This window comes from Rosa chinensis, chromosome 4 (genome assembly GCF_002994745.2).
Source record: "Rosa chinensis cultivar Old Blush chromosome 4, RchiOBHm-V2, whole genome shotgun sequence".
In the NCBI taxonomy this organism is placed as follows: Eukaryota; Viridiplantae; Streptophyta; class Magnoliopsida; order Rosales; family Rosaceae; genus Rosa; species Rosa chinensis.
Genome location: NC_037091.1, coordinates 57,617,330 through 57,644,311, shown reverse-complemented (window position 1 = coordinate 57,644,311; position 26,982 = coordinate 57,617,330). Strand labels below are relative to the sequence as shown.

Below are 26,982 nucleotides of genomic sequence, written 5' to 3'. Positions count from 1 at the left end.
TTCAATAGAACTTTAACATTTCAAAAAGGGTTTTCACCTCATTTAAGTAGAAAGCTTTCTTTACCCAAAATTTGGTAATTCAATTACCAAATTATCCAAATTTTTTTTCTTTTGCCTTGCGCCTTTTAGGATCTAAGTTAAGAATATCTTAGCTTGGGTTCAAAGAGTTTGCGGCACTGTAATGACTTCGATTTGGTGAGGTGCAAATTGAGGTGTTACATCCAGCAATCTCCAACGGCAGGTGACCGGAATCCTGCGTTAGGTTTTATTACCCCTCAGTATAAATTTATTGAGTTTTATTAGGAGTAATAAAAGTTTCCGGCGTTCTCTCCGGTGACCTGTAAGAACTCCAACCTCCTGTGATGGGAGTCCGTTGTCCGATTTTATCCCACCCCCGCCCCCCCCCCCCCCCCCCCCCAAAACCAAAAAAAAAAAAAATTCGGTTTTATTGGGGCCCTCCTGCAACCTCCGGATTCCTTTTTTGGCAAAGTTTCCAATGGCTTTTTAATTATTCAGAGGCCAAACTTGCGGTTTTACTTTTAAATGGGGTAAGTGGGCACACAAATCTTTTAGTAGAGTAAGTGGACATTTGTTTTGGGCATTTGTTCAAGAGCCTTAAAAATAAAAGCTCATAATGAATTATGTAAAAGGAAAATGATTTGTGGCCTCAATGAGGTCTAAGATTTATGGCCTCAATATTATGTGTCATGCCATGTCACCTACACATATCACCTATTTGTCCAATCATGCCATGTAATTCTTGAGAAAAATACAATTTTAGCCTTCCAAAATCTAATGACTCTAAGTTATTTTGATTTTTTTTCTAAAAGAAAAAATTATTTTGTCTTTTTTTTTTTCTTTTCATTACACTCATGCTTAGATTTAAATAACAATGTTAAGAATAGAAAAAATTTCATGTAATTCAATCAATAGATTTGCACATACATTTGATCAATAGATTTGCATAACACATGTATATGAGTTCAACTTTTGTTGCGTTTCTGTAAATTTTGAAAATATAATGTGAAAAATACATAATTATATCATTATATATGTTCTTATGTTCAATCTTTTCTCTTTATGTAGGTAGAGTTAAACATTATATTTTAGTTTATTATTTTCTGTTTGTTTATTTTCCTTATATTTAGATTGTAGATGATAATTAATGAATGCTACTAACATGAAATTTTTTTTCTTACCTCTTAATTTAGACATATGTATTTTCCAAATTCAATTTATTAATGCTGTTTTTTGGATGAAATTAATCAATAAAGTTATTGCCTATTTCTTGACACCTAATTCAATATATTTATGCTATTTGGAAAGAAAAATTATAGGAAAGAATTTAAATAAATAAAGAAAAATATTGGTTAAAGAATTTGTAGACATATCTCTTAGATTAATACATAAGGGTGCGGCTATTGCCACCCTACTATTTTCTTAGTTCACCCTACAAACATTTGAATTATTGAAAGACTATATTACCCAAGTGCAAAATGACTAATAAGTACACTAATTTTCTAAAATCCAAATATGTAAGAAAAAATAAATATATAAGTAATTAATTAAATATAAGACTACTTAATTTCTCATTGGATAACATTAATCTTTATGTTCTTAACCCAAATTTGAATTTATTACTATTTCTTTGTCTTTTTTATGCCTCTTCATCGTTAATTCATTATTCAATTCACAAAATCATTGCATTTAACTTCATCAAAATCTCTACAATATTCTTTGTGAACACTGAAAGTAAAAATTTAAAACACGAAGAAAAAAAAATCAATCTCTTCTTCATTGATCATAGTTGTAAATTTACTAATCTTTTTACATAGATTGAAATAGAGACCATTGAAGTTCTTGATCAAAAAAAAAAAAAAAAACATTGAAATTGAAAGAAAAAATTTAAAAAATGGGAGTAAATTAGATTATGATTTTATTAGGAAACTTTAATAAATTTTAAATTTTTTATGAGTATAAATTAAATGATAGATTTTTATTAAAAATATTTATTTTCTAATTGGATATGTCATATAAGGATATTCTTGAAAAGAGAAATGGGTTAAATAAGTAAATTTAATAATTGAAATTAAAATGTAGGGTGTAATGAGCAAGTATGGTGAACAAAGAAAATGGTAGGGTGGCAATAGCCGCACCCATACATAATTAATAGTTGATTTTTTTTTTCGTCACCTAATTAAATTCATTAATGTAATTGATTCACCCATAACATCTAAAAGGAAATATAAAATGGTAAAGTTGGTGTTGCAATAGTATGATGTTGCAAGATATATTATGTGAAATTGAAAATAAAATTAGTATTTGCTTACATGGCATGACACCTAGGATTTGAGGCCATAAATCTTAGGCCTCATTGAGGCCCTATATCATTGCCCAAAATTGTTATTATGGTAATATAAATTAAATACACAAAGATCATAAAATGAGAAGAAAACTCTCACGTTATCCAAGAATAACATGTGTGATGCACGGGTATGAGACTAGTTATTAATAAAGAAGATTGATGCTGGTACGAGTAAGTCCACTTGTTAGGTCTCAGGGCCTTAACACTGTTCAATATTATTATTATGGGCTAAATACTGTTTAGTACCCTGTGGTATGGACCTAACATCGATTCAGTCCCTCGACTTTCAATTTCATAAAAAACACCCCCGTAATATCTTCTTCTCATCCAATAGGTCCATCCGTACAGATTTCGTTAATTTCAAACGTTAACTCAGTAAAAGTGGGACCCACATGGAAGTCAAATTCCCAAAATGACCCTCTTCTCCTCTCTCCACTCTCCACTTCTGCAAAAACAATTTCTCACTCTTCTAACATCGACGAAGCTCAGCTTTGTCCATTCTTACTCTAATCTCAAAGTAACCAAAGTTGAGAACTTAGAAATCAAAATGACAGTTTGCAATCCCATAATATCTGCATCTCCTAAACATTTTACGGAGAGACAAGCCAAGCTAATGAACATGGATATTTCATACCCCCATATACTACAGAACTCAAAAGAAGAACAAAAAAATAGAGTATCTGCAGAACCAAATGACCATAAGATTAATAGGGGATTTTCTCAGTGAACCACTCCATGACCTGAATTGGTGCCTTGACCAACTCCAGAGCCAACTTCACCGGCAACTCCTATACCACCACCGTGTTCATTGGCCATCGACGAGTCTAGTCCAGCCCAACCTCCATGAAGTCTGACAATCAGTGATCCAGAGCCATCAAAGCACAAGGAACAGACAAAAGCACACAACTTCTGTTTGTGCAGGAGCCCTAGCCCTAACCTTGACCCTACGCTCCGGCGCGGCAAGGCTTTGAATCCGGCAATTGAAGATGAGAGAGAGGGCGGAGTTGGAAGAGATGATCGGAAGGCGAGGGAGGAGAGCGTGGAGTGTTCGGATTCGGATCGGGTGTTGGGATCCACGGACAGGTTGGGACCCGACCCGGAGACGGTGCAGAAGCAGATCAAGGTTGCAGAGTTCAAGGTGATGGATGCGATCTACACTGGATCGGGGGCTTATTATGCTTCTCCGCTGTCGAGCTCCATTCCGCTGCCGGCTTCTTTGGCTAAGTACGGTGCAGCGACCAACAATCTGCGCTGGCTGCTGCGTCTCGATTTGGTGTGAACACGTGGCCCTCCGACGATGATCGGAGAGTGACTGGAAGGCTGATCCTGCTTGGTTGTTTGATCGGATGGCGGAGACAGTGGAGGATTGAAATCAGTGGCTGATGATGATGATATGTTCGAGCTCTCCTTGATCCTCCAACAACGGCATCACCTCAGGCATCCATTTCAGTAGCAATTTCACCTCCGTCAATGTTAGAAGAGACAAAAATTGTTTTTGCAGAAGTGGAGAGAGGAGAAGAGGGTCATTTTGGGAATTTGACTTCCATGTGGGTCCCACTTTTACTGAGTTAACGTTTGAAATTAACGAAATCTGTACGGATAGACCTATTGGATGAGAAGAAGATATTGCGGGGGTGTTTTTGATGAAATTGAAAGTCGAGGGACTGAATTGATGTTGGGTCCATACCACAGGGTACTAAACAGTATTTAGCCCTATTATTATTATTATTATTATTATTATTATTATTATTATTTTCACTAGCTGGGTTTGGTTGAAGTTTGTTTCCACTCGTTGGGTTTTATCTTTTGATCATGACAATGTTCATTCAATATTCAAATAATTTATTTAGTGTAATTGATATAAATATATATGATGTAAATAAATACTAATAGTGAATATTTAGGAAAATCTACTGACAAATTCCTCAAATATTTTAGAAGAAAGAAAACGCACTCAGTTTTTTATTTTCATTTTTTTGGCTAGAAATTTATAGTAATTGTTTTTACAATCTCTTTTGGATTTTTTTTTCAATTAGTTTATAACCATTGGAACATAATTTTCTACAAGAAAAATTTTCAGCGGATTATTTTGAAAAAATGGAAGAGATCTACGGCCTAGATCTTTAGACTGTTGCAATTCAAATTCCAAGGACCCAACGTCTCGCTGAACGTGTACATGACCATTGATGTTGTTATGTGAAAAACAACTCAATTGCATATTGATCGCCTTGTGTCACTCCTTCCTGCATTGATGAGTTGATGAAATGCTTAAGAGAAAATAAGAAGCCAATAAAACTTGGAGGAATAATATAGCGGGTGACAGGACCCACCCCGGATTTCATCCCGAAATCCGAAGTGGCCATGCGGGGCCCACCTTAGAAGAAATTCTACCAAAAATTTGGCGGAACTTCCTTTAAAAGTAGGCTACTCAAAACTTGTAGGAAAACATTTACACTTCTAAATCATCCATCCTTATTCTCCTGGAGCCACCCTGCTCCCCAAATTACAACATCAACCAAAAATCACATAACACTAATCACAACTTAAATAACATTAATTTCCTCAGGTAATCAGAGCAATTCTAACAGCAAGGGTAATCAAGGAAAACCTAAATCAAATAAAAATGAGTAAGCCATGTAGTTGACTATGCCTCAACTCCAATGTACGCCCGACCTCAACTAATTTCGCCTGCAAACTGGGCATTTGAAACCGAAGGGCCCAGGGGAAAGTAATTTAAAAACATGTTAGAGTGAGTGGACAAAAATAAACGACTAAATAAATAAATTAAAAGAAAAGGAATTGTATTACTTCCCCATGAATTTAAATTCGTAAAACTCCAATGCATGCAACGTTTATAAAACGTATGTCTTTAAAACTCAGAGTCTCGTGAAAACATACTAGTCCCCGCTGGCTAAAAGAATCGGACTATCCTCGCTAGTCAAGTAACAAATAAAAGAATATGGGGAAGGGATGTCACCATACGGGTCAAGGAACCCCTAACCTCGACTGCCACCCACACATAGATTGTGTGAGGAGGAGACAAATAACCTCGACTACTACTCACAAACACAAGTAAGTGAGGAGGAGACCTAGTAATTGGACCCCGGTATGGTGAAGGAAAACATTCAAAATCCATAAAATCCAAAAGGCTTCCCCAATCTCTCACAAGAAAATATACATATTCCAATGACGTGACCCCGCACGCCAAAATATTCTCAAATCCGTAACCAAAACCGGAAATTAGTAGAAGCAAAATCCCAATTCCAAAAATCTCTCAAAAACTCCAAGAAACAAACCAAATCCAAAAATCATTAATTAGGCATTCCCAAGGCCAAAACCGAAAGTCAATAAATGAATGAGAAATCCAACTCCATTGAAAACTCATCTCGAAAATCTTCCAGAAATCCAAAGTAGGCGATTAAAAAAAATATTTTTAATCCTGAAAATTCTTCGGAAAACGAATCACTGGAAACCATATAATAATCATATTTTCCAAATCGAGCATAATAAACTTTGATTCAAAAATCCCATTGACATAGTAATAAATATTTAAATCCGTTTAATATGCTCGATAAATTAAAACAATAATTTAAATCACAACTTCAGTTCCCAAATCAAAACAAGACAAATTAACAATAATTTTCTGAAAACAAAATATAATCACATGGAATTAAATAACTAAATAATTAATACGGGAAAAACAATTGCATGCATCCTTATTTAAAAGCAAAGGTCCACTCACAGTACTATTCAGGTGATCACGCATACGAGTTTCTTCATCGAGCAAGAGTTCGGTATGTCGCCCTGTACACAATTATTTTTCGTGAATAACTATTCAACAATTAAATACGATTCCCAAAATTAAATCCTCATAAATCATCTCTCCGCTTCTTCTCGGATTCATCCCAACTTTTACCTCTAATACCAATTCGTTCTCTTAAAGGTTCCAAGGCAGAACCAAGAGATATCCGACGGTTGGATTCTCGTAAATCGATAATGGAATTCTAAATTCCAGAAATTCATAATCGATTAAAAACTTCTCCAATTCCAACCAAATTCACATATTCAACCTCTACAAAATTATAGGATTTAACTAGCTAAAAATAGAATTTAAATTATGTTTAAACGTCACCACTGTTCATGCACCGCACTGTTCACGCGCGGCACTGTTTACTCGGCGGTTAACTTCTCCGATGGTCACTAAATTTTGGCAGCAGCTTCATCTCAACCCCCCTAGCATTTTTCTCAACTACACCAAGTTCAGAAAACAACTAGAACTACCTCAACAATTAAGAAAACAGTAAACCCCAATTTGTGAATAGTGCGGGATTTCAATCTCAAAAATCCTCCAATAAATCTATGCAATATTATACTTAAAAGAAAACCCATGAGGTAAGAAAGAGATTGATACCATTTTTGCTGTTGGAAATTGTCGGAATAGGCGCCGGAAGGCCGGAAGATCTCTCTCTCTCTATCTCTCTCTGGTTTCTGTCGTAAAAGATGGGGAGAATGGCTGGAAATGGGGCTGATCAGCCCCCTTATAATTAAGGTGTGATGAAATGACCAAAATACCCCTCACACGAAAATACTCATAACTTTGGCATACGAACTCCGATTTTTACGTACCACATATGCACGCGTTCGGTTTAACGTCTCCTACAACTTTCATGAAGGAAATTTTCTCAAATTTTGACCCGAACAAAAAGTCAACTTTTAGGGCCACTAAAAGTATCGAAACAAAGTAACAAGTGAAAATAGTTGTCGTTTACCGTCCAAATAACTAGTGAACTGGTAAATTGAGGTACGGGACGTTACAGCGGGGGTGATAGAATTTTCTCTCTAGACCTAGGTTTTCCTTGTTAAAACTTTTCCTCGTCCGGCGGCGTACCCAAGTCTGTGAGGGCCTCTGGCCTCGTCGGCGCTTGGCGCGTGCAGCCGGACGGGCTCTGGCCTTCGTGGTGATGTTTCTTCCAGATTGCAAGGATGGTGGTGGCCGAGTTTGGGCTGCTATTGAGATTGAACCACTCAATCCCAATCGGATCCGATCGGATCTCAGGTTGAGTGGGTTGGATGGCCGGATAGGCAGCGGTGCTTGGCAAAGGATGGATGGGGACAGGCGGGTCGGAGGGAGGAGATGGAGGTGTAGCATCGTTGCAGCTATGGCATCGAGCTGTGTTTCTGGTTTTTCATCTTCTTTGCTAGTGTTTTGGTTGCCTGGGTTCCGATCGGTTGGCGATCTACCTGTTAGGGTGGCTGGGCTCTAGACGGAGGTAGGGACAAGGTAGAGGCGCGGTGATGGTGGCGCTGTGGTGGCGGCGGCGTTCGTGGGGCCGAGGTGTCTTTTTGGGCTGGATTCCTGTTTGTTCCTTGCTGGGCCTAATGGTTATTCAGTCTGGGCTTGGCCTGTGGCTCAAACTTTATTTTCATTTATGTTTTATTATTATTTTTATTTGCTTACATGTAGCTTTATGCTAGCAATAATCCCCTATCACTTAGTGGTAGGGCGACGTGGGCTTGGACCCAGCATGTACCTTCAGTGTGCCTTGTCTGGCCTAGAGGGGTGGCGAGCTGTTTACGTCAAATGGACGCAACCTCCTAGGGGCAGGATGAAATTCAGTGTCGCCGGATATATATCCATGTGGCAACATATTAGGAAAACTATGATATTTGTAATGATGTTTCTTCATTTTAGAGTAATCTTTTCGTTATGTCACAGCTTTGTTAAAGCAAATAGAGTAACATTTTGTGCACTCTTTGCTAATTGGTGCTTGTCAGAATACATAGATTTTGTAGGGGCAGGGAGCCGCCCGGAAGTCACTTATGCTTGACGACATCATGTTTATAACTCTCCAACCAAGAAGCTCCTCTTACTTGGGAACTTCGGGGACTTGTAGATACCTATATTATAACTATGTCACCAATCATAAGTAACCCTCTCTTAGTAGGCCCACGAGCCATGGTGGGACCTGATCACGATATACATCTTGTACCCTGACGTCCAAGCTATCCCGTGGTAGTCGAAGGCGGCCAAGACCTCACCGGGAGGCCACCCTCTCGACATCATCAATATGCTTCATGATAAGCTTTTATGCACTAGAATATGGCTTTGACATCCCACATTGGAAAACATGTGAAGGAAAGAGTCTCCCTTCTCTATAAAAGGGGACTCCTTCCCCATTCACTCAACACATTATTACAACTCTTGTAAACCTCCCAAACATTAGTGGACCTTTCAAGTGGACGTAGCCTGAGGATAGCCGTACAAGCCCTTTATTTTCAAAAAAAAAAAAAAACTTAAGAGTAGATATATTCTCTTTCCCTTAGAAATGCACTACATTACCCATATTTCTCTGACATGGACATATCTGCTTATACATGTTAATATTTAAGTGGTAATATATCCGTAATGACTGATTAGTTGTTGGCCCACGCGCGAAGGAGGGGAAAAAAACCAACAGTGAGCGTGCTTTCTCCAGGCCGAACGCCCTTGGCTTTTCCGCCGTTGAGTTCCGGTCCGGGAGAGGATGGTGTTTCTGAGTAGTGGAGGGGTCTCAAGGCAGCCGCTTGGCTCTAGGAGGGAGGATGGGTCATCGTTTCCAGTTTGGGCGTATCGATTTCGATTTGTCTCTATCGGATCGAGGGCGAAGACAGCGGAGGTGCAGCGATGGAACTCGGAGTTCTGGCGGTGGATTCTAATGTCATCGACCTTGCTTTTTGGGCTGTCGCTAATCAATTCTGAACGTGGCGGTGCCGATCCAGGAAGGGATCTGTCTCAGTCTCAGTTTTGGACCTGTTTGAGGTCGTCAACTTGATGCAAGGGCTGTTTGAGGCATGTCAGGGCGATGCAGCGACTGAGGGATCTTTTTGACGCGTGGAGATGGCGTGGTGGCACTAGGGCTCGCTGGTAGCAGGAGGGTTTGCCTGCCGCGCTTGCCCTGTGCTGGGGGTGGTGGTCTTTAGGCTGGGCCTATGTTCTTGGGCCTCTCTGGTGTTGTTATGTGTACTGTTTCATTATTAGTTGTTTGGTTTTGGTGGTTGTTTTGTTGAGAATAAGTCCCTCCTCTTATGAGTGAGGGTTTGGGTGTTTCTGGGTAGTGTCGATGTCTTTGGTTGGTGTCTTGGTCGTTTTGGTGTTTCTGGTCTTTTGTCGGTGCTTTCTGGTTATCAGCATGATGGTGAATCACCCTTACACGTGGTCTGGCTGTTTTGGGGCGTGGTGTCCGAACAGGTGAAAACAGTTCATCTTAATGTTGGTGGCGGGGTTGTATCGTTATACATAGGTCTGGTTATAGGTTAAATTGAGGTGGGGTTGAGCTTTTTTAGCTCATGTAAGTCCCTCTCGTGGACGGTCCGGAACTTTGGATATGATGATTTGTAACATGTTTGGCTATTAATAGTAGGGGTCGTCAATGGGCCGGGCCGGGCCGGGCCTTGCTATATTTTTAAATAATTGCGGGCCGAGCCGGGCCAGGCTTTATTAAAAATCAAAGGATCCAAGCCCGTCCATATAAAGCGGGTCTTGCGGGCTTTTTCGGGCAGGGCCGGGCTTAGCCTTGTGGGCTTTTTTGGGCCGGGCCTTGCGGGCTTTATTTATAAATAAATATTTAAAGACACAAGTTTTTTTTTTTTTAATCAAGCTTTGGAAATTCAATGGATAATGATCAAATACAACCAAAGATAACAATCTATATAACTATATTGTACCCAAAAAAATCTATATTTATATATAGATACTAATTTGTTGATAAATAAATTTTTAAAGACACTAACTTTTTATAAATCTATATTTATACATCATACACTCCAAAGAGCTACATATAGCAATTCAAAGAAAATGAGAAACCGACCGTTGGATGAGTTTATTACAATAAATTATGAGTGTGGTAAAAAATTTAGCCAATTTCACCATATTTTTTAATCCGATCGGATTGGTCAACCGTAGTCACTTATATGTCTTATTGGTTGACCGATGGCGTGGCAACCGCGAAACGTGCTTATTTTTTCACATCACGTTTGTATATATTCCATCGATGGATGTGCGTGGACATAAGATAAAAAAAAATTAATTTTAATTACAAACACATTGGACTATACTAATTTTATTCCTAAAGTTATATGATTTATACATTGCATTTAAATTGTTTAAGTTCATTCTAAAGCAACCATGAAGTGGAAAATGAATTCGGAGAAACCAACCGCTTGATGGAGAGATTGTAATGTTTCATGGTGGTTGTAGAAAATCCAGCCAATTTGGTTCATGTTTCGAATTCGATCAACTAGGTCAAACGTAGTTACTCTTATAAACCTATATTTATATATCATACACTCCAAAGAGCAACCCCTATCAATTCAAAGAAAATGGAAAAACCGACCGTTGGATGAGTTTATTACAATAAATTATGAGTGTGGTAAAAAATTTAGCCAATTTCACCATATTTTCGAATCCGATCGGATTGGTCAACCGTAGTCACTTATATGTTTTATTGGTTGACCGATGCCGTGACAACCGCGAAACGTGCTTATTTTTTCACATCACGTTTGTATATATTTCATCAATGGATGTGCGTGGACATAAGATAAAAAAAAAAATTTAATTACAAACACATTGGTCTATACCAATTTTATTCCTAAAGTTATATGACTTATACATTGCATTTAAATTGTTTAGGTTCATTCTAAAGCAACCATGAAGTAGAAGATGAATTCGGAGAAACCAACCGCTCGATGGAGAGATTGTAATGTTTTATGGTGATTGTAGAAAATCCAGTCAATTTGGTTATCGTTTCGAATTCGATCAACTAGATCAAACGTAGTTACTCATATAAATCTATATGTATATATCATACACTCCAAAGAGCAACCCCTATCAATTCAAAGAAAATGGAAAAACCGACCGTTAGATGAGTTTATTACAATAAATTATGAGTGTGGTAAAAAATTTAGCCAATTTCACCATATTTTAGAATCCGATCGGATTGGTCAACCGTAGTCACTTATATGTTTTATTGGTTGACCGATGCCGTGACAACTGCGAAACGTGCTTATTTTTTCACATCACGTTTGAATATATTCCATCAATGGATGTGCGTGGATATAAGATAAAAAAAATTAATTTTAATTACAAACACATTGGTCTATACCAATTTTATTCCTATAGTTGTATGACTTATACATTGCATTTAAATTGTTTAGGTTCATTCTAAAGCAACCATGAAGTAGAAAATGAATTCGGAGAAACCAACCGCTCGATGGAGAGATTGTAATGTTTTATGGTGGTTGTAGAAAATTCAGCCAATTTGGTTCTCGTTTCGAATTCGATCAACTAGGTCAAACGTAGTTACTCTTATAAACCTATATTTATATATCATACACTCCAAAGAGCAACCCCTATCAATTCAAAGAAAATGGAAAAACCGACCGTTGGATGAGTTTATTACAATAGATTATGAGTGTGGTAAAAAATTTAGCCAATTTCACCATATTTTCGAATCCGATTGGATCGGTCAACCGATATGTAGAATATATATATGCACATATTTTATATAGAAGTATAATAGTATAAGAACTTCCACACACACACACACATATATATATATATATATATCTCTCTCTCTCTATACACACACACATATATATTAATATATATATATATATATATGTATATGTATATATATATATATATATAAACACACACACACACATATATATATATATATATATCTCTATATATATATAAACACACACACACACACACACACATATATATATATATATATATATATCTATATGACTATATATATATATCTATATAAACACACACACAAATATATATCTATATGTGTCTATATATATATATATATATATTTATAAACACACACACACACATACAGATATATCTATATATATAACACACACACACATACACATATATATATATATACATTAATATATATATATATATATAAACACACACACGCACACACACACATATATATATAATATTTTGTGGGCTTTTACGGACCGGGCCTAGTGGGCTTTTACGGGCCGGGCCTAGCGGGCTTTTGGCGGGCCGGGCCGGGTTTTTGCGGGCCTCCATCTGCCCACCAAGGCGGGCTTTTATGGGTTTTTTGACGGGCTGGGCCGGGTCAAAAGCCCTACGGGCCGGCGGGCCTCTATCGGCCCACTTGATCCGCGGGCTTTTTGATGAGGCCTAATTAATAGATTGTTTATTTTCTCAAAAAAAAAAAAAAAAAAAAAACTGATTAGTTATTAGCTCAGTGGTTAAAGTACCCACTATCTAAGATTGAGATCATGGGTTTGAATCACCGTTGAGGTAGGAGTGAAATCTTTTAATCCTCTTTAAAATAAAGAAGAAGTTTCAATCTGGAAGCTTTATCTACTTTTAAAAATTTCCCAATTGACCAATGATTGCAAGATGCAATAAACGTTTTTGGGTTTACTTTGGAGAATATCGGTAATGGGCTAGCCCACAGTGCACACTCGCATTGGGCTTTTATAAAACATCTCGGGTTTCCTTATCGGAACACTAAACCTCTCGGGTCTATCTTTTCGTTCTTCTGCTTCACCAGCAATGGCTTCGCTCCAGCTTTACCTTCCATTCTCCACCGGTCCATCTCTACCCAATTTCCGGTTCAGACGCACTCCGGTCCGATCCTCCAGCGAGCGGCAGGCTCTCTTCAACCGCATTGCCCCTGTCTACGACAACGTACGGTTTTGCTCCTGTTCCTTCAGTTGTTGTTTGTAAACATTAACGTTATTAAAAACCTGTTTCTTTTTCTGTTTTTAGTTAAATGATTTGCTGAGCTTGGGTCAGCACAGAATCTGGAAAAGAATGGCTGTGTCATGGAGTGGGTAAAGTTGTAAACTTTCTCTCATTTTGTTCAATGTGATCATCTCTTTTTTTTTTGTTGCCTAAGTTTCAATTTTTGTTTTTGGAATTTTGGGTATTACAGTGCAAAAATGGGTGATAGTGTATTGGATTTGTGCTGTGGAAGTGGGGATATAGCGTTTCTGTTGTCTGAGAAAGTTGAGGTCAATGGCAAGGTTTGTTATATGTGCTATACAATTATGTTACTAGAGTTTAATTTGTTAGAGATGGTAACTTTGTTTGAGTCTCAAGTTAAAGATGGTGACTTTATCCTTGGCAGGTGATTGGTTTGGATTTTTCAAAAAAGCAGTTATCGGTTGCGTCTTCCCGGCAGAAGGTGAAGTCCAAAGCCTGCTACATGAACATTGAGTGAGCACTGGTAAATCTATTGGTGGATCAACTATTATAGTTTGGAATCTAATTCAGGATTTTGAAATTGTACCCTTAAAAAGTATTCCATATAAATCACATCAATGCCCATAATTAACAATGTTTTGCAATTGGGTATTAAGGTGGGTCGAAGGTGATGCACTTGATTTGCCATTTTCTAATGGTCAATTTGATGCTATAACTATGGGTTATGGGCTGCGAAATGTAGTAGACAAACATAAGGCAATGCAGGAAATTTTTAGAGTTTTGAAACCAGGTTTTGTTCTCTCCCTTTCTCACTCCAATGGCATTGAAGTTCTAGGTTGTTTAAGATATCTAATTCGGCTTTGGCTTTACAGGCTCAAGAGTGTCTATCCTTGATTTTAATAAGAGTACCAACCCAGTAACTGCCTCATTTCAGGTACTCTGAACTTGATACAATAATCCTTTGCGTTTTAAACTTTTAATACTTATAATTTTTTTTTTATCATATATATATATATATATATATATATATATATATATATATATATTGTATTGACAATTTAGACGTGCTGCATGTTTCTCCTTTCGCTAGGAAATGATGATTGACAATGTTGTTGTCCCTGTGGCTTCTGGTTTTGGCCTTGAAGAGGATTACAAATACTTAAGGAGATCAATCAGGGAATTTTTGACAGGTGCGTTTTCCTTGGTTTGCATCTAGCATCATGCTTTTACCAGAATTTTAGGCACCTGCATCTGAAATTGTTTCTGTTAGTTGACTCTCTTTGTCCTAGGCATTTAGGCTTGGTTTAATAACTAGTTGAGTAGATTAAGAAATTTCTGTGAATACAGGGGAGGAGTTGGAGAAGCTCGCTTTAGATGTAGGTTTTTCTGATGCAAGATATTATGAGTTTGGTGGACGCCTTATGGGGAACTTAGTAGCCACCCGCTAAGTATCATGCTCTATTTTATATTTCAAATTGTGCTCTCTTTTATATTTCAAATTGTGTTTTGTTGAAGATGATGCATGTGTCTTCATGAATAAGAAAGTTCTTGGGCTTGAAACATCTCTTCACTTCACTTGTTCTCTTATTGTACCAATCTTTAAAACCATGATTAATGTTCAATGTTACTTCGAAGAAATGAGAAAGAAGAAAATGGAGAAAAATATTGATATATTTGGAAATCTGAGCCAACCATTCTGAATATATTTACAAATCCTCAAATGCCATTTGCACTTTATTCAGTGCATCAAAAATATGGCTTCAGATTACAAATTTAGATCCCTTCAAAATGCCTCCAAGGGTGTGCACTGCTGTAATGGTGTTAGTGTGTAAACATTTCACCTCTTATTGTCATCACCTTGGATAGAAAGAACTATGTGTAACACTAGCAACTGAACCAGAACCATCTGCATTTGGGTAACATGGGTCGTCGTATGTGTCATTTAGTTCCATGGTCTTTTCATCTATGAAAGGTGGATTGCTGGGTGCAGGAAGGTTCTCTTTCTTTGTTAGCATCTGTAATGCCTTTGACATTGTTGGTCGTAATGTAGGGATCTCTTGGGTGCATAACAGTCCTATTTGTACCACTCTCAATATTTCATCCTTAACTTCGTCACCGCTGACATTCTGCAACATCAAATTTGGGTCGTATAGTTCCTCCACAGTGCCTGCTTGAAAGTGCCTCCATGTCTATTTAACCAAATTACACAGCAACAACAAAGTAAGAGGATGAAACTACAGAATCTGCTTCGTAAAGTAATAATTTGTGAACCCTTACAATTGTAACTAGGCTGTCTGAGTACTCTGCAGATTTGCTTCTGTTGTTCTGCCTCCCAGTTATGATTTCCATTATCAGTACTCCAAAACTGTAGACATCTGCTTTTTCTGTCAACTGGCCATGAGCTAAGTACTCTGGAGCCATGTATCCCCTGAGCGTCAATAAAAGAAATGATTATGACTTAACTTACAACCTTCACTGTAACATCGGAAATGTGTTAGCACACTTACAATGTTCCTGCAATAGCTGTGCTAATGTGACTCTTATCTTCCTCGAAGGACCTAGCTAACCCAAAATCGGCAATCTTAGCACGAAGCCGTGAATCCAAAAGGATGTTACTGGCTTTTATGTCTCTGTGAATGATCCTTGTTTTAGAGTTGTCATGAAGATAGACTAAACCTTCTGCTGTTCCCGTAATGATCTCATATCTCTTCTCCCAGTTCAGTGTTTTGCCTCTTTGTTCATCTGCTAAAAGTGAAGATGTTGAAATAAAATCCAACATTTAAAATAGGGCCCAACTCAAACTCATGCTTAAACATGAAAGTGAAGTAAATTACCGAAAATGAAGCGGTCAAGACTCTTGTTGGCTAGGTATTCATAGACCAGAAGGCTTTCGGGTCCTGAGCAACTGCAACCCAACAATCTAACCAAGTTTTTGTGTTCCACGCTGCTTATAATGTTGATTTCATTATAGAAATCTGCTGCCCTATGCCTATTGTTAAAGAAAAGCCTCTTTACTGCAATCTCTCTCCCATCAGGCAAAACTCCCTGCAAAGATGAAACTAACCAATTAGTTTCTGCAATCACAGTAACATGTTGTGTTCCAGTGCAAATCATATGGAGAAAAGCTAACCTTATAAACTGTTCCGAAACCTCCTTGTCCAAGCTTGTTGGCACTGCCAAAAGATTCTGTGGCCTTTTCAATTGTAGAGTACTTAAAGTTTAAGCTACTGTCAATGAGGGTTTTCGCCATCTTTTCTGCATCATTGGAACCTAAGAAAAGAACCCGTGAAAAAATACATTATGAAAACATTGCAGAATTACTACTACTTGCTCATGAGGGGATGGGGTTGGGTATTAACCTTAACCTTATTCATATTCAATTGTGGACGAAAAGATTTTTACCTCTTCTTTTCTTTTGTATATATCTGTGCTTCCAGATATAAAATCCAATAACTCCTCCAACTACCAAAACAACCAGAGAACTGACAACTGAGACCACTATCACAATAATGGTACCTGCAAAATTCATATATGCAAATTCATGATCAAGCCAATCTAATACTACAAAATTTATGTAGAAGAAAAGCGGAGTATAGTAAATTAGTAATTCATTTACCTCTGGAACTCCCACTTCCCAATTCCTTGTTGAGAAAATCTGTATCAGAGTACCTCATGAAGCAGCCAGTGTTTAGTGCCCTCCCCTCAGACCAAGGCAAGCAACCCAATACTGATTCAGAAGCATTTTCCAAACATTGTCTGCAAGAACTCTCATTCAAACTCCTCCAACAATCACTCAGAACATAAACTGTTTCATTCACAGTCCCACTAACACCCACCTGAGCCCTTGCATACCCTCTGTTGCTCGGCGCAGATTGAACAATACTCATCACAGCCTGCCTAGCTGAAGCTTCAAACAACGAACTCTTTCTAGTTGTGTTCCCACACACAGCCGTGTCGTTTGGTCCTCTAAACTCCTCATAAAAGCTGTAATTTTCAGACCTCATGAAGCACCCGTCAAGGAAAATCCGACCCCCGTTATAAGGGTAGCATTTAGGTAGCACTGTACGTGCCTCGGCGTAACACAGCACACAGTCTTGTAGAGAAAGATCTCCATAACATTGAGCCAGGCCATAGTTAATATCAGGACCTGAACCAGTGACTGCCACTCCGTACCCAGAAGCTGTCATTTGCCCGCTGATGTTTGCCATTGTAGCAACGAAATTCGGAACAAAGACAGAGGAGTTGTGCTCAAGTTGATTGCCACAGGTTACTTGGACTGTTTGTGTTCTTGGATCTGCCAGAGCTATTTCTGGCAATAGCAGGATATTGATGAGAGAAATGAATAACTTGATGGAGTTCTTCATCATTTTTGGTGATGAATGGAAACTTTGGTCAAGTTGTCAGCTATCTCCAATTTATATGATGAGGCTGTTTGACAAGGAATAAAACATTTTAGTGATGCTTGAACTAAATTGTTTATGGGGACAGGCGGACATTATTGGGTAGGCAGAGCACATGAATAACCAAACCAGCAAAGCAATTCAGACATTTCAGGATACAAATATTTAGTTAAACCTTCACTCTTGGATTCACTTCGACATTTCCAATCCAAATTTGGATCTTGTAGCATAGAAATAGAGGGTTTTGCTCAAATAACCGAAATTACGGGGGAGAATTGTTATGTAGGCACCGGCTTTAAAGTTAGATTCGGTGGTTGGGGACTGTCCTGGATAACCAATTCCAAAGTCAAAAAGGGTGGACTAATTGGCTATGCTGTTTGCACGCATAACAATGGTTACAGACCCAAGCTTTGATGTGGGTTCATACTATCACAGCAAACTAAGAAGAAGAATCGTATGAGATTGGAAGTGAGGGGGGTGGGGAATGATCGAAAAATTGAGATTGTTAATTTGGTTGGAACTTGGAAAGAACATTGTAATTTATCATGAAAAAAATGGTACTTTTATTGAGAAAATAATATGTGATTTTTTGTATTACTAGAAAATACATGAAAAGACTTGTATTGAGATTTTTTTTTTCTACGTTAATTTACAATGAATCTGTATCTTTTGTATACGTATCATGATATAGTTTGTCTGCATTCGTAGGATGTCGACTAAACGAATGTGAAATTGAAGACTCCAGAAGAATGTGCAGTTTTTAAAAACTATAAATCTACAAGGGAAAACATCACAAATGGTGTATGAACTTTAGGCATTTCTACACTTTGGTGTACCAACTTTCATAACTATAAGAATAGTGTATCAAGTTTGCTCCAATATTTCATTTTGGTGTACACCGTTAAATTTTCCGTTATCTTTACAACAAAAAAAACTGACAAAGCTAAAGGAATTTTTTTTTTTTTTTTTGTAAAGATAACGGAAAATTTAACGGCATACACCAAAATGAAAGATTAGAGCAAACTTGATACAACATTCTTATAGTTATGAAAGTTGGTACACCAAAGTGTAGAAATGTCTGAAATTCATAGTGAAGATATCCCAATCTACAATGATCCAAGATTCCAAGCCCCCCATTAATATCCAACAATATCAGACCCCAGCATTCAATACCAAACCATGAGGTCATGGCCACCAGTGCCACCAAAATCCAAAGGTCAAGGACTAAATATCTAAATGTTAAGCATCTAGCTAAGGTAGGATAGGGTATCAAAGTATGGCAAAGAAACAGAAAAAGGCAGCTTCTTTTTTATTTTTTTTTGGTGAATAGACTTAAATCAATAAAACACGCAAGGAAACGCCAAAGGGCTTGCCCAAAAACAGGCCAAATACACAGCATCAAAAGAGAGGAAAAATCAACCCTCCGACCGGTTCAACATGAACAGGACAAGGAAGGAGACCCTCAAAACAACCAAAAGACAAAAAAAACAGGAACAAGGAACTCATCGAGGACCAGGCAACCCATCACTTCTGAGGACTCGTAAGAGTGAAGGTGGTTCTTCTACTTGTCTAAGAAGCACCATTAAGATAGCTCTGTAACCACATATAGGTTGAAGACGATCACTCACTGCAGGTAGCTAGCTAGCTAGCTAGGCTTGACTACTGAACCACCGAGTTCAGAGAAAAATAGATTAATTAACCTGAATTTTTTTGGGAGGTTTCAAGTCCATGAACGGTAAATTACACAGGTTTCATATATAAACTACTTGCATTTATCAATCCCAGAACCTCACATATATATGTATCGGTAGCTATACACTTGATGATGGTATGAGAAAAATAAATAGTCATGGCTATCGTGCATATATAGGAAACTCGAAGCTATATATAAAACACGTACCTTTTGTAGTTTTGTTTTTGCATTGGATTTACTAAAACTATGATCGAGCTAATCTGACTTGTGCTGAGTGAGCTAGGTAGGTGAAGCAGCTCATGCTAGCTTCTGCAGAAATCTGCTGTAGATGTTGTAAAATGAAGCCAGCTGCTAATAGCTACAGAAACAGAGAGAAAAGCAACTAAGCAAGCAGCAGCTATTGAAAGTTGGAAGAGACATTGTTTGGAAAGGTCGATTAAAACGAGCGACGGTCAGGAATTAATGGGAGTACTAGTACCGAGTAATATGATTAGTATCCTCTTTGTTCCACTTCAAAGCAAGACTAAACCACTACTGATCAGACAAGACAAGAAAGTGGAAACAACGCGGTGACCAGAAATCCGATATCATATGGCAAACTGGGTGCCTTTTTGACTTTGAAATTTAATATCTTTGATAGTTGACAGCTCTAGCTGGACCATAGAACAGTTTTTCTGTGACTACTGCGCACCGATACTAGTAGCTAATATAGCTTAGCCAGAGGATCAATCTTCATTATGAATTAGGTGAAGTAAAGGACAAGAAAATTATATGCACACTGTATATATTCACCCAGGAATAAAATGAAAGAACAATGTTTATTACGTTGAACATTTCCAAACAATATTCAACTCGGGAAATTAAATAGGACAAATTATATATATATATATATGTTGAACAATTCCAAACAATATTCAACCGGAGAAATTAAATAGGACAATATATATATATATATATATATATATATATATGGGGTACAGTCCAGTTCCTCAATGATGGCTCCTCCTTCATTTGATAGGCCATTTGGTTTTGATTATCTCCTTCCCCTGGTCATGTGCATCTTTCTTTATACATCTGTGTCCGTTTTGAGTCTTTGACTTTAGGAATGCTTGTTTATGCAGAAATTTTCAGCGCCATATGATAATGTTGAATCCACCAATTAATTATCAACTATTAGTCGACTTGAGTTTTGTTTACACGCAACCCACCTAATTCTAAACATAATATGTCTTGAAATTCTTTGCAATTTGCAGTAAGAAAGGACTAATTGCTTAGTGCTGACAGCTGCTATGTATGTATCTTTCAACAAAGTCAAACGTCTTGCTCATTCGCCCTACTTAATTCACTTTTTAATTCACTCACTGATTTTGATTAACAAACAGATATTTACCATACAAGAACATTTACCCCGAAAATAGTTTTACTATTACATGTAGTATACATGATTTTGGCATTCCTTTCTGCTCTGCCGATGTTGTGACAACAAAAATACTGTGTACATTTGATTTTAATTCAGAATTAGCAGACTCGGAAGCTGCAGGGTTGAATCGATCATCATCTGATATCAATGGTTCAATGGGGATTGTTTCAGCTAGTCCATTGCTTGAACCAGCTCTTCCCAAAATGTTGGTGGAGATTTAATTCAGAACCGATGGTTCCGTGTACGTCTTGTGAGGTAGCTCATCTAGGCTCAATCCAGCTTTGGGTCATACTATTCCTTGAAGAATGTGTGTGAGACTCGGGCTGTGAATTGGAAGTCCCAGAAGGAATATTATGTCTGCTGTATTCTGCACTCCCAGAATTGAGAAATGGTGGCTGTGTCGGCTGAGGAATTTCAAGATTCTGATCAGTGAGCATTTTCACTACAAATGACATTGATGGCCGCAGCTCTGCAGAGGCTTGAACACAAAGTAGTCCAACTTGAAGTAATTGAGATGCTTCACTATTTATGAACTGACCCCCTAGAACTGGATCAACTGCATTACATAGCTGACCCGTTCCATACAAGACCCAAACCTTTATGATATGAAGACATAAACAAGAAGGTTAAGTTTTGCTAAACTGGAAGTAGATGAGAAAATTTGTAATGAAGCATAATGATGATATGACTTACCGTCTGCAGGATAGAAACAGAATTTGATGCAAAGCTATTGATCCTCTTTCCGGATATGATTTCAATGACAAGAATTCCAAAACTGTAAACGTCTGCCTTCTCCGTCAACTTGCCACGAGTGACATACTCAGGAGCCATATAACCTCTAAAGAAGCAAATATTTCAGTTCTCTACATTGTAAAACGGAAAAGACATGAAGCAAACAGAAGCAGTTGAGGAACTTACAATGTACCGGCAATGGCAGTGCTAATGTGAGTTTTATCTTCAGGAAATAACCTAGCCAGTCCAAAATCGGCAATCTTCGGCATGAAGTTCTCATCCAGCAGAATGTTGCTTAACTTTATATCCCTATGAATAATTCTCAGTTTTGATTCTTCATGAAGATAGGCCAAGCCCTCAGCTGTCCCCAATATGATCTTATACCTCAACTCCCACCTCAGTGGCTCAAGATTATTTTTCACTAAAAATCAAAGAAGACATTGATAGTAACAATTAAGTAAATGGACTGATGATGTAAACCAACTTATATAGTCTTATTAACCAAAACACGACATAGAAGAGATTATTACCACTAAAATAGTCATGAAGGCTTTGATTTGGAACATACTCATAAACAAGAAGGCTTTCAGGGCCAGTAATACTGCATCCCAATAGCTTTACAAGATTTTTGTGATGGATTCCACTGATCAAATTGACTTCATTGAAGAAATGATCCACCCATTGTCTTGTATTGAAGGATAACCTCTTTATGGCAACAACCTTTCCATCTGACAAAACTCCCTGTATTGACAATAGGATGATTCACCTAATTAATTCCATATATTGAATCATATTAAAGTAGGAAAGAAATTGCTGAAATGAAAAATTACTTTGTAAACTGAACCAGATCCTCCTTGTCCAAGCTTGTTAGAATCATGGAAGTAATTGGTGGCATTTTCAAGAACTTCATATGAATAATTGAGTTGGGACTTGTTCACAATGGAAAACAGAGCACCTAGTTGCCTTTTCTCTAAAAAGAAAAAGAAAAAAGTGATGTCAATTTAAAGTTCAATGTTTAGAGACGAATGTCAAGAGCTTGTACCTTTCTTTTTCTTCAGAAACTTCTTCCTTCCCCAGAAAGCAAAGGCGGAAATAGCCAGCACAAGAGCAAATGCAGCAGATGTTATAGCCAAAATTATAGCCAAGTGATTGTGTCCTATCAAACATTTACACAATGAAATTATCATCCAGAAACTTAAAATAGCACTAACAAGATCAAATTAGAACCGAACTAACCAACCAACCTCCATTTCCTCCTCCATCCGTCACCGTATTGTTATTATAAAACTTCTGGGTGGAATACCTCAAGTAACAGCCAGCATTCAAGACCCTCCCTTCTTCTTTCGGAGGGCAGGACCCGATTCTAGTGACTGTGTCACTCAAACACTTCTCACAAGCAGAGCCATTCAGTAATTCCCAACACTGAGCCAACCCATAAACCGTTACATTCCGCCGATTCACAGACCCAACAAAAAACCCATCATTCTTGGCAGCTTCCACGCTCAAATTCTTCACCAATTCCAATGCATTAGCTTTAAAAACCGTTTGATTCCCACCAAAATCGTTAACCCCACAGACACTCGTGTCTTCGGCGCTCAAACTCTGATTAAAGAAATTGAAGTCGTCGTACCGGAGATAACACCCGTCGTAGAAAAGCCTACCCCCACGAGTGGCCTTCTGAAACGGCAGGCACCTCAGAATCTGTGTCTTGCACTGAGCAAAGCAGAGGTTGCAGTCTGTTTGAGAAAGATCTCTCATGCACTCGCCGAAAGCGTATACGGTGGTGTTTCCGGTGCCGTTGACGACGGCAGCGTACTTTTGGCGGGAAATGAGAGGGGTCAGCGTGTCCAGGGCTGCCAGGAAGTTGGCTATGAAGGACTGTCTCTGTGCCACCAAAGCGGTGTCGTTTGTACATATCAGAGCCACCTCTGTCGCTCGTGGATCGGCCAGAGCGGAGTTGAGTAACAGAAACAAGAGAGAAATGAGCAGAACTGGGATGCAATTAGACATTCTAGAGTTGCACTCAAAGTTTTACGCTCTCTGTTATTGGGTTACTGAATATGATTAATTTACCAGCATATCAAGTATGATTATGATGGTTAGGATGACCAGGTGGTGATGGTGGGAAGTGAGTGGAATTAAGGTGTTTGTGAAGGTGATAAGGGCAGAGGCTATTCGTGAATCGTGATGGATTGGATTTGCGGCGAAAGTCAAAGTCAACTGTCAAAAGCTGGGGGTGACGGAGACGGAAGCTTGTCACCGTGTTAGAATGAACGTCTAGGATAAGAATAGGAGGTTTCCAGATTTATTTGACTGAGAAATGGGGAGGACTGAGGAGCCACGTCGGCTACTAGTCTACTACTGGCTGCTGGAGATGTGGCGACTCCCGCCGTAGTAACTGCGGGAAGATTATACGACATGCCGTAGCAGTATTATCTTTCTTGCCCAACAAAGTGTAAGGCCCAATAACCAACCAATTTCAGAACCGCATGAGAGAATAGAAACTCTTCTTAAAAAGTTAACCAGACACACTGTGTGTAGGGATATTTTTTTTCCTCAAAGAGTGTGTGTGGGGGTAGTTAAAAATAGTGGGACTTTCCTCATAGAAATCCACCATCTTTCCACTTTTCACTACATTTTTTGTTTTGTAAATTGAATTTATTATCCCAATTGATTATTTCTTATTCATAGTCTTTTAGTATATGAAGGGTAAATTGCTAAAAATTTTAGTTATGAAGAACAATCTCTCTTCTCTTAATAATAATATAAATAAACAACCTTAAGAAATGTCTAGCATGGTCTTAATAAAATTTTTGGATGTTTAAGTTGAAGTACCAACACTTGGTTTTCAGATTATTATGTGAATTTCATTATCTATATAGAGAAGATGATTTCATTATCTATGATAGAGAACATGGAGTTATCTTTTTCTGTTTTTCATCTACAATAAAATATATCAAGTAATTCTTAATTATTTTATTTATTATTTATTCTACAATCAATGTGAGTGACTTTAAACTTTCTAACTATTAACATAAAAATGAAAACATGATATTGTTACATGCATGAGTGTCCTATTGCATAATCTAATACTAATTAGTTGTTTGACAATCACGAAATTTACGACAAATGGTCTCTGCATATTTGGTCAAATTTGTTATGTCTAACACCATGCAAGTACATAACCCACAAAAAAACTTCAGTGTGTTTAGTTTACTCCAACATCTTATTACAAGCCAAGAATGTTTACGACCATGTATAAATATTACTCTCTACAAGTAAATTACTTTAACATTTATAGTTTGTTGTCATCTTGAAAGTATGGCATCTTCTTTCTAGCTTAAAATAAAATAAAATTAGTGCCCATAAGTTCATAACTGCCGGTTCACACACAACCTGAGGTTAATGCACTAAGCAACTAGTACAAAAATTTGTGAAAGATCATTAGATTGATCAATCATACATGCACTATGATTTTGCATATATGCAGGGGCCAAATTCATAAAGTGATGATAGGTACTAGCTAGCAGATATTAATGGAGCGGCATAATGACACCAACATGGATGGAGACAAATAACCATAATAATATATTATCGCTTAAAAAAGGTTGAACCACAAATATTACAAATTTTTAAGAAGTATAGAAAAAATATGTATAACTTTTTTTTTTTTTTTTTTTTTATCGAGATCACACGGTTCCTTAAAGGCTTCTTAGGCCCAGAGACTAATCCGTATTGGGAAATCATGTCAGAACGCTTCCTCCCCCCTGACCACCAAGAATATATTGGGATTTAACTCTAATAAAAGTCGGCGGGATTCGAACCCGGATGTGGGGGTTCCACACCTGAAGGCTCTTACCAACTTGACCACCTGTGGTGGTTAAATATGTATAACTTATTAATCAATCACATTCTTAAGCCAACCGCCTCTATTTTCATGCATAACACTAATATTAATTATGATATAAACTCTAAGAGAGTTTTTCTCTCAACCTAGTCTTCAACGGCGCTCTAGCCTCCTTCCCTAGTTTCTTGCTATCGCTCTCTTCTCGACTTCTTTCCATCCAATGGCTTCCACTGATGCTGTCACAGCAAGCTTCACTGATTCCTTTGCCCTCGCTGAAGGAGGCAGCGCTCCTGACCTAGGAAAGATTGGTGGTGGGTTCATTTGCAGTTCCACCCATCCTTTTCTGATTGAAAATCTCTGACCCGCAAGTTGATTGATCCTAAGGCAAAATTTAGGGTTCAGGAATGGGTTAGAGATTTATTCTTGTTCTCCTTTGAATCAGTGCATGATCGCAACAAGGTACTCCGAGGTGGGGGTTGGTGTTTTGATTGAGCCCTGGTTTACTTTGAAGAGTATGTCGGCATCAAACCTCTTCATGAAGATCCTGCAGCTATTGGTACTGTTTCTAGCCCTAGAGACAAGGGCAAAGGAAAGTTTTAAACTAACCTGGTCTTCTTGCCTAATACTAGAAGTATGGTCTTCTACTACTTTCATCTTAGTTTCTCTAGCCAATTGAGGTCTCTAGGCGACTAGGTTACTGTTCAAAGGGAGATCAGTAGTGAGGATTTTGTTTCTTTGTTGTTAGGCTCAATAAGTGAGTGTATCTGTTAACAGTTAGGGTCACATGTCTTTTGCTTAGCAGCTTGTGTCATTTATGATTTTGCTATGAGACAGCAGCTGATGTACGTGCCTTCTGGCCATGGATAAGTAATGAAATTATCTATTCTTAAAAATAAAAATTATGGTTAACTAGTGTTTCATGTTTGTGTCACACATTGAACAATCAGACTCTATGTTTTCCCCGACTCTCGTAAGAGAGGGTGTTGCGACTTCGACTAGTCTCAATGGGCAACGGCGCTATAACTGTGACCGGGAAGGATGCTGCTTCATCTCTCTCTAGTCTAAACATCAGAGATGATGACCGGATTGCTAGTCAGGGTCTCTCAGTTTCTGCTGGTCTCTTGGGCCGTGTGGGCAGTGGCAGAGTCTGGGGGATCAATCCAAGTTTGGATCGAACGTTTGTTGATGAGTGCCGAGCTGTGATGATGTCGGGCTTGGGGGCTGCGTTTAGAGGAGGATTTGGAAGAGGCGTCGACTTCGGTGATGGGGTCGCATTTTGGCTCCAAAGTCTAGCTCCTGCGTTTGTGTCGGTGATGCTTTGCTTTGCATATCCTTCGATGGCAGCGGGGGCATGGGGGTTTGTGATGGTGGTTGGATTGATGGGACCGGCAATCGTGAGATTGGTTTTCAGCCTTGGCCTTGGGGCAGTGGTATCTCTTGGTTGGATTTGTTTCTCTTGCTGTCAAGGCAAGCGGCGATGATGTAGTGGTGGCACTGAGCATGCTTGGGATCTGGCCAGCTATGCAGGCGCTGGGATAGGTTGATGGTATTGTTGCTTCCAGTGGCGTTAGTTAAGGCGGTGGCAGCAAGGTTTTTGACAGTGGCGGGGAGGTAACCTTGGTGGGGTTTGCTAGGGTTTCTCCAACTTAGGCCTATTGGGCTCATTAGTGGCTGTTGGGCTTCTTATTTTTTAATTTTAATTTGGTTATTATTCCTCTTTTGTTTAAGGGGAATATGATTAAGTATTTCTACGTTTTTATTGGGTCGCAAACACTGGTACT

At 38.2% G+C, this 26,982-nt stretch overlaps 3 protein-coding genes and 1 long non-coding RNA gene across 5 annotated transcripts; 1 reads left to right on the top strand and 3 right to left on the bottom strand.

The window, feature by feature from the left end:
• Positions 1-4,334: 4,334 nt before the first annotated feature.
• LOC112196707 lies at positions 4,335-6,876 on the bottom strand. The gene is made up of 4 exons (XR_002935344.2): positions 6,777-6,876; positions 6,108-6,169; positions 4,974-5,060; positions 4,335-4,608 (listed from the first exon to the last, which is right to left on the bottom strand). It is a non-coding gene; the product is annotated as an uncharacterized LOC112196707 (long non-coding RNA).
• Positions 6,877-12,919: 6,043 nt separating this feature from the next.
• On the top strand, positions 12,920-14,671 carry LOC112197869 (2-phytyl-1,4-beta-naphthoquinone methyltransferase, chloroplastic). The gene is made up of 8 exons (XM_024338788.2): positions 12,920-13,091; positions 13,173-13,237; positions 13,339-13,429; positions 13,534-13,622; positions 13,766-13,899; positions 13,982-14,043; positions 14,200-14,299; positions 14,457-14,671. The coding sequence occupies exons 1-8, from the start codon at positions 12,957-12,959 to the stop codon at positions 14,555-14,557; spliced, it is 777 nt and encodes a 258-aa protein (XP_024194556.1). The 5' UTR covers positions 12,920-12,956; the 3' UTR covers positions 14,558-14,671.
• Positions 14,672-14,762: 91 nt separating this feature from the next.
• LOC112197868 (cysteine-rich receptor-like protein kinase 2) lies at positions 14,763-19,671 on the bottom strand. Of its 2 annotated transcripts, none has more exons than XM_024338784.2 (8): positions 19,410-19,671; positions 16,726-17,537; positions 16,512-16,625; positions 16,240-16,379; positions 15,944-16,154; positions 15,617-15,854; positions 15,387-15,537; positions 14,763-15,298 (listed from the first exon to the last, which is right to left on the bottom strand). In XM_024338784.2, the coding sequence occupies exons 2-8, from the start codon at positions 17,474-17,476 to the stop codon at positions 14,963-14,965; spliced, it is 1,941 nt and encodes a 646-aa protein (XP_024194552.1). In that variant the 5' UTR covers positions 17,477-17,537; positions 19,410-19,671; the 3' UTR covers positions 14,763-14,962. The 2 variants fall into 2 exon arrangements, with proteins under 2 accessions (XP_024194552.1, XP_024194555.1); XM_024338787.2 differs by having other exon boundaries at positions 15,617-15,851; positions 19,410-19,670.
• Positions 19,672-20,529: 858 nt separating this feature from the next.
• On the bottom strand, positions 20,530-23,492 carry LOC112200466 (cysteine-rich receptor-like protein kinase 3). Its single transcript, XM_024341494.2, has 7 exons — positions 22,599-23,492; positions 22,397-22,510; positions 22,185-22,324; positions 21,885-22,095; positions 21,541-21,775; positions 21,316-21,460; positions 20,530-21,218 (listed from the first exon to the last, which is right to left on the bottom strand). Exons 1-7 carry the CDS (start codon positions 23,362-23,364, stop codon positions 20,883-20,885), a joined length of 1,947 nt encoding a protein of 648 aa, XP_024197262.1. The 5' UTR covers positions 23,365-23,492; the 3' UTR covers positions 20,530-20,882.
• Between the last annotated feature and the right edge of the window lie 3,490 nt (positions 23,493-26,982).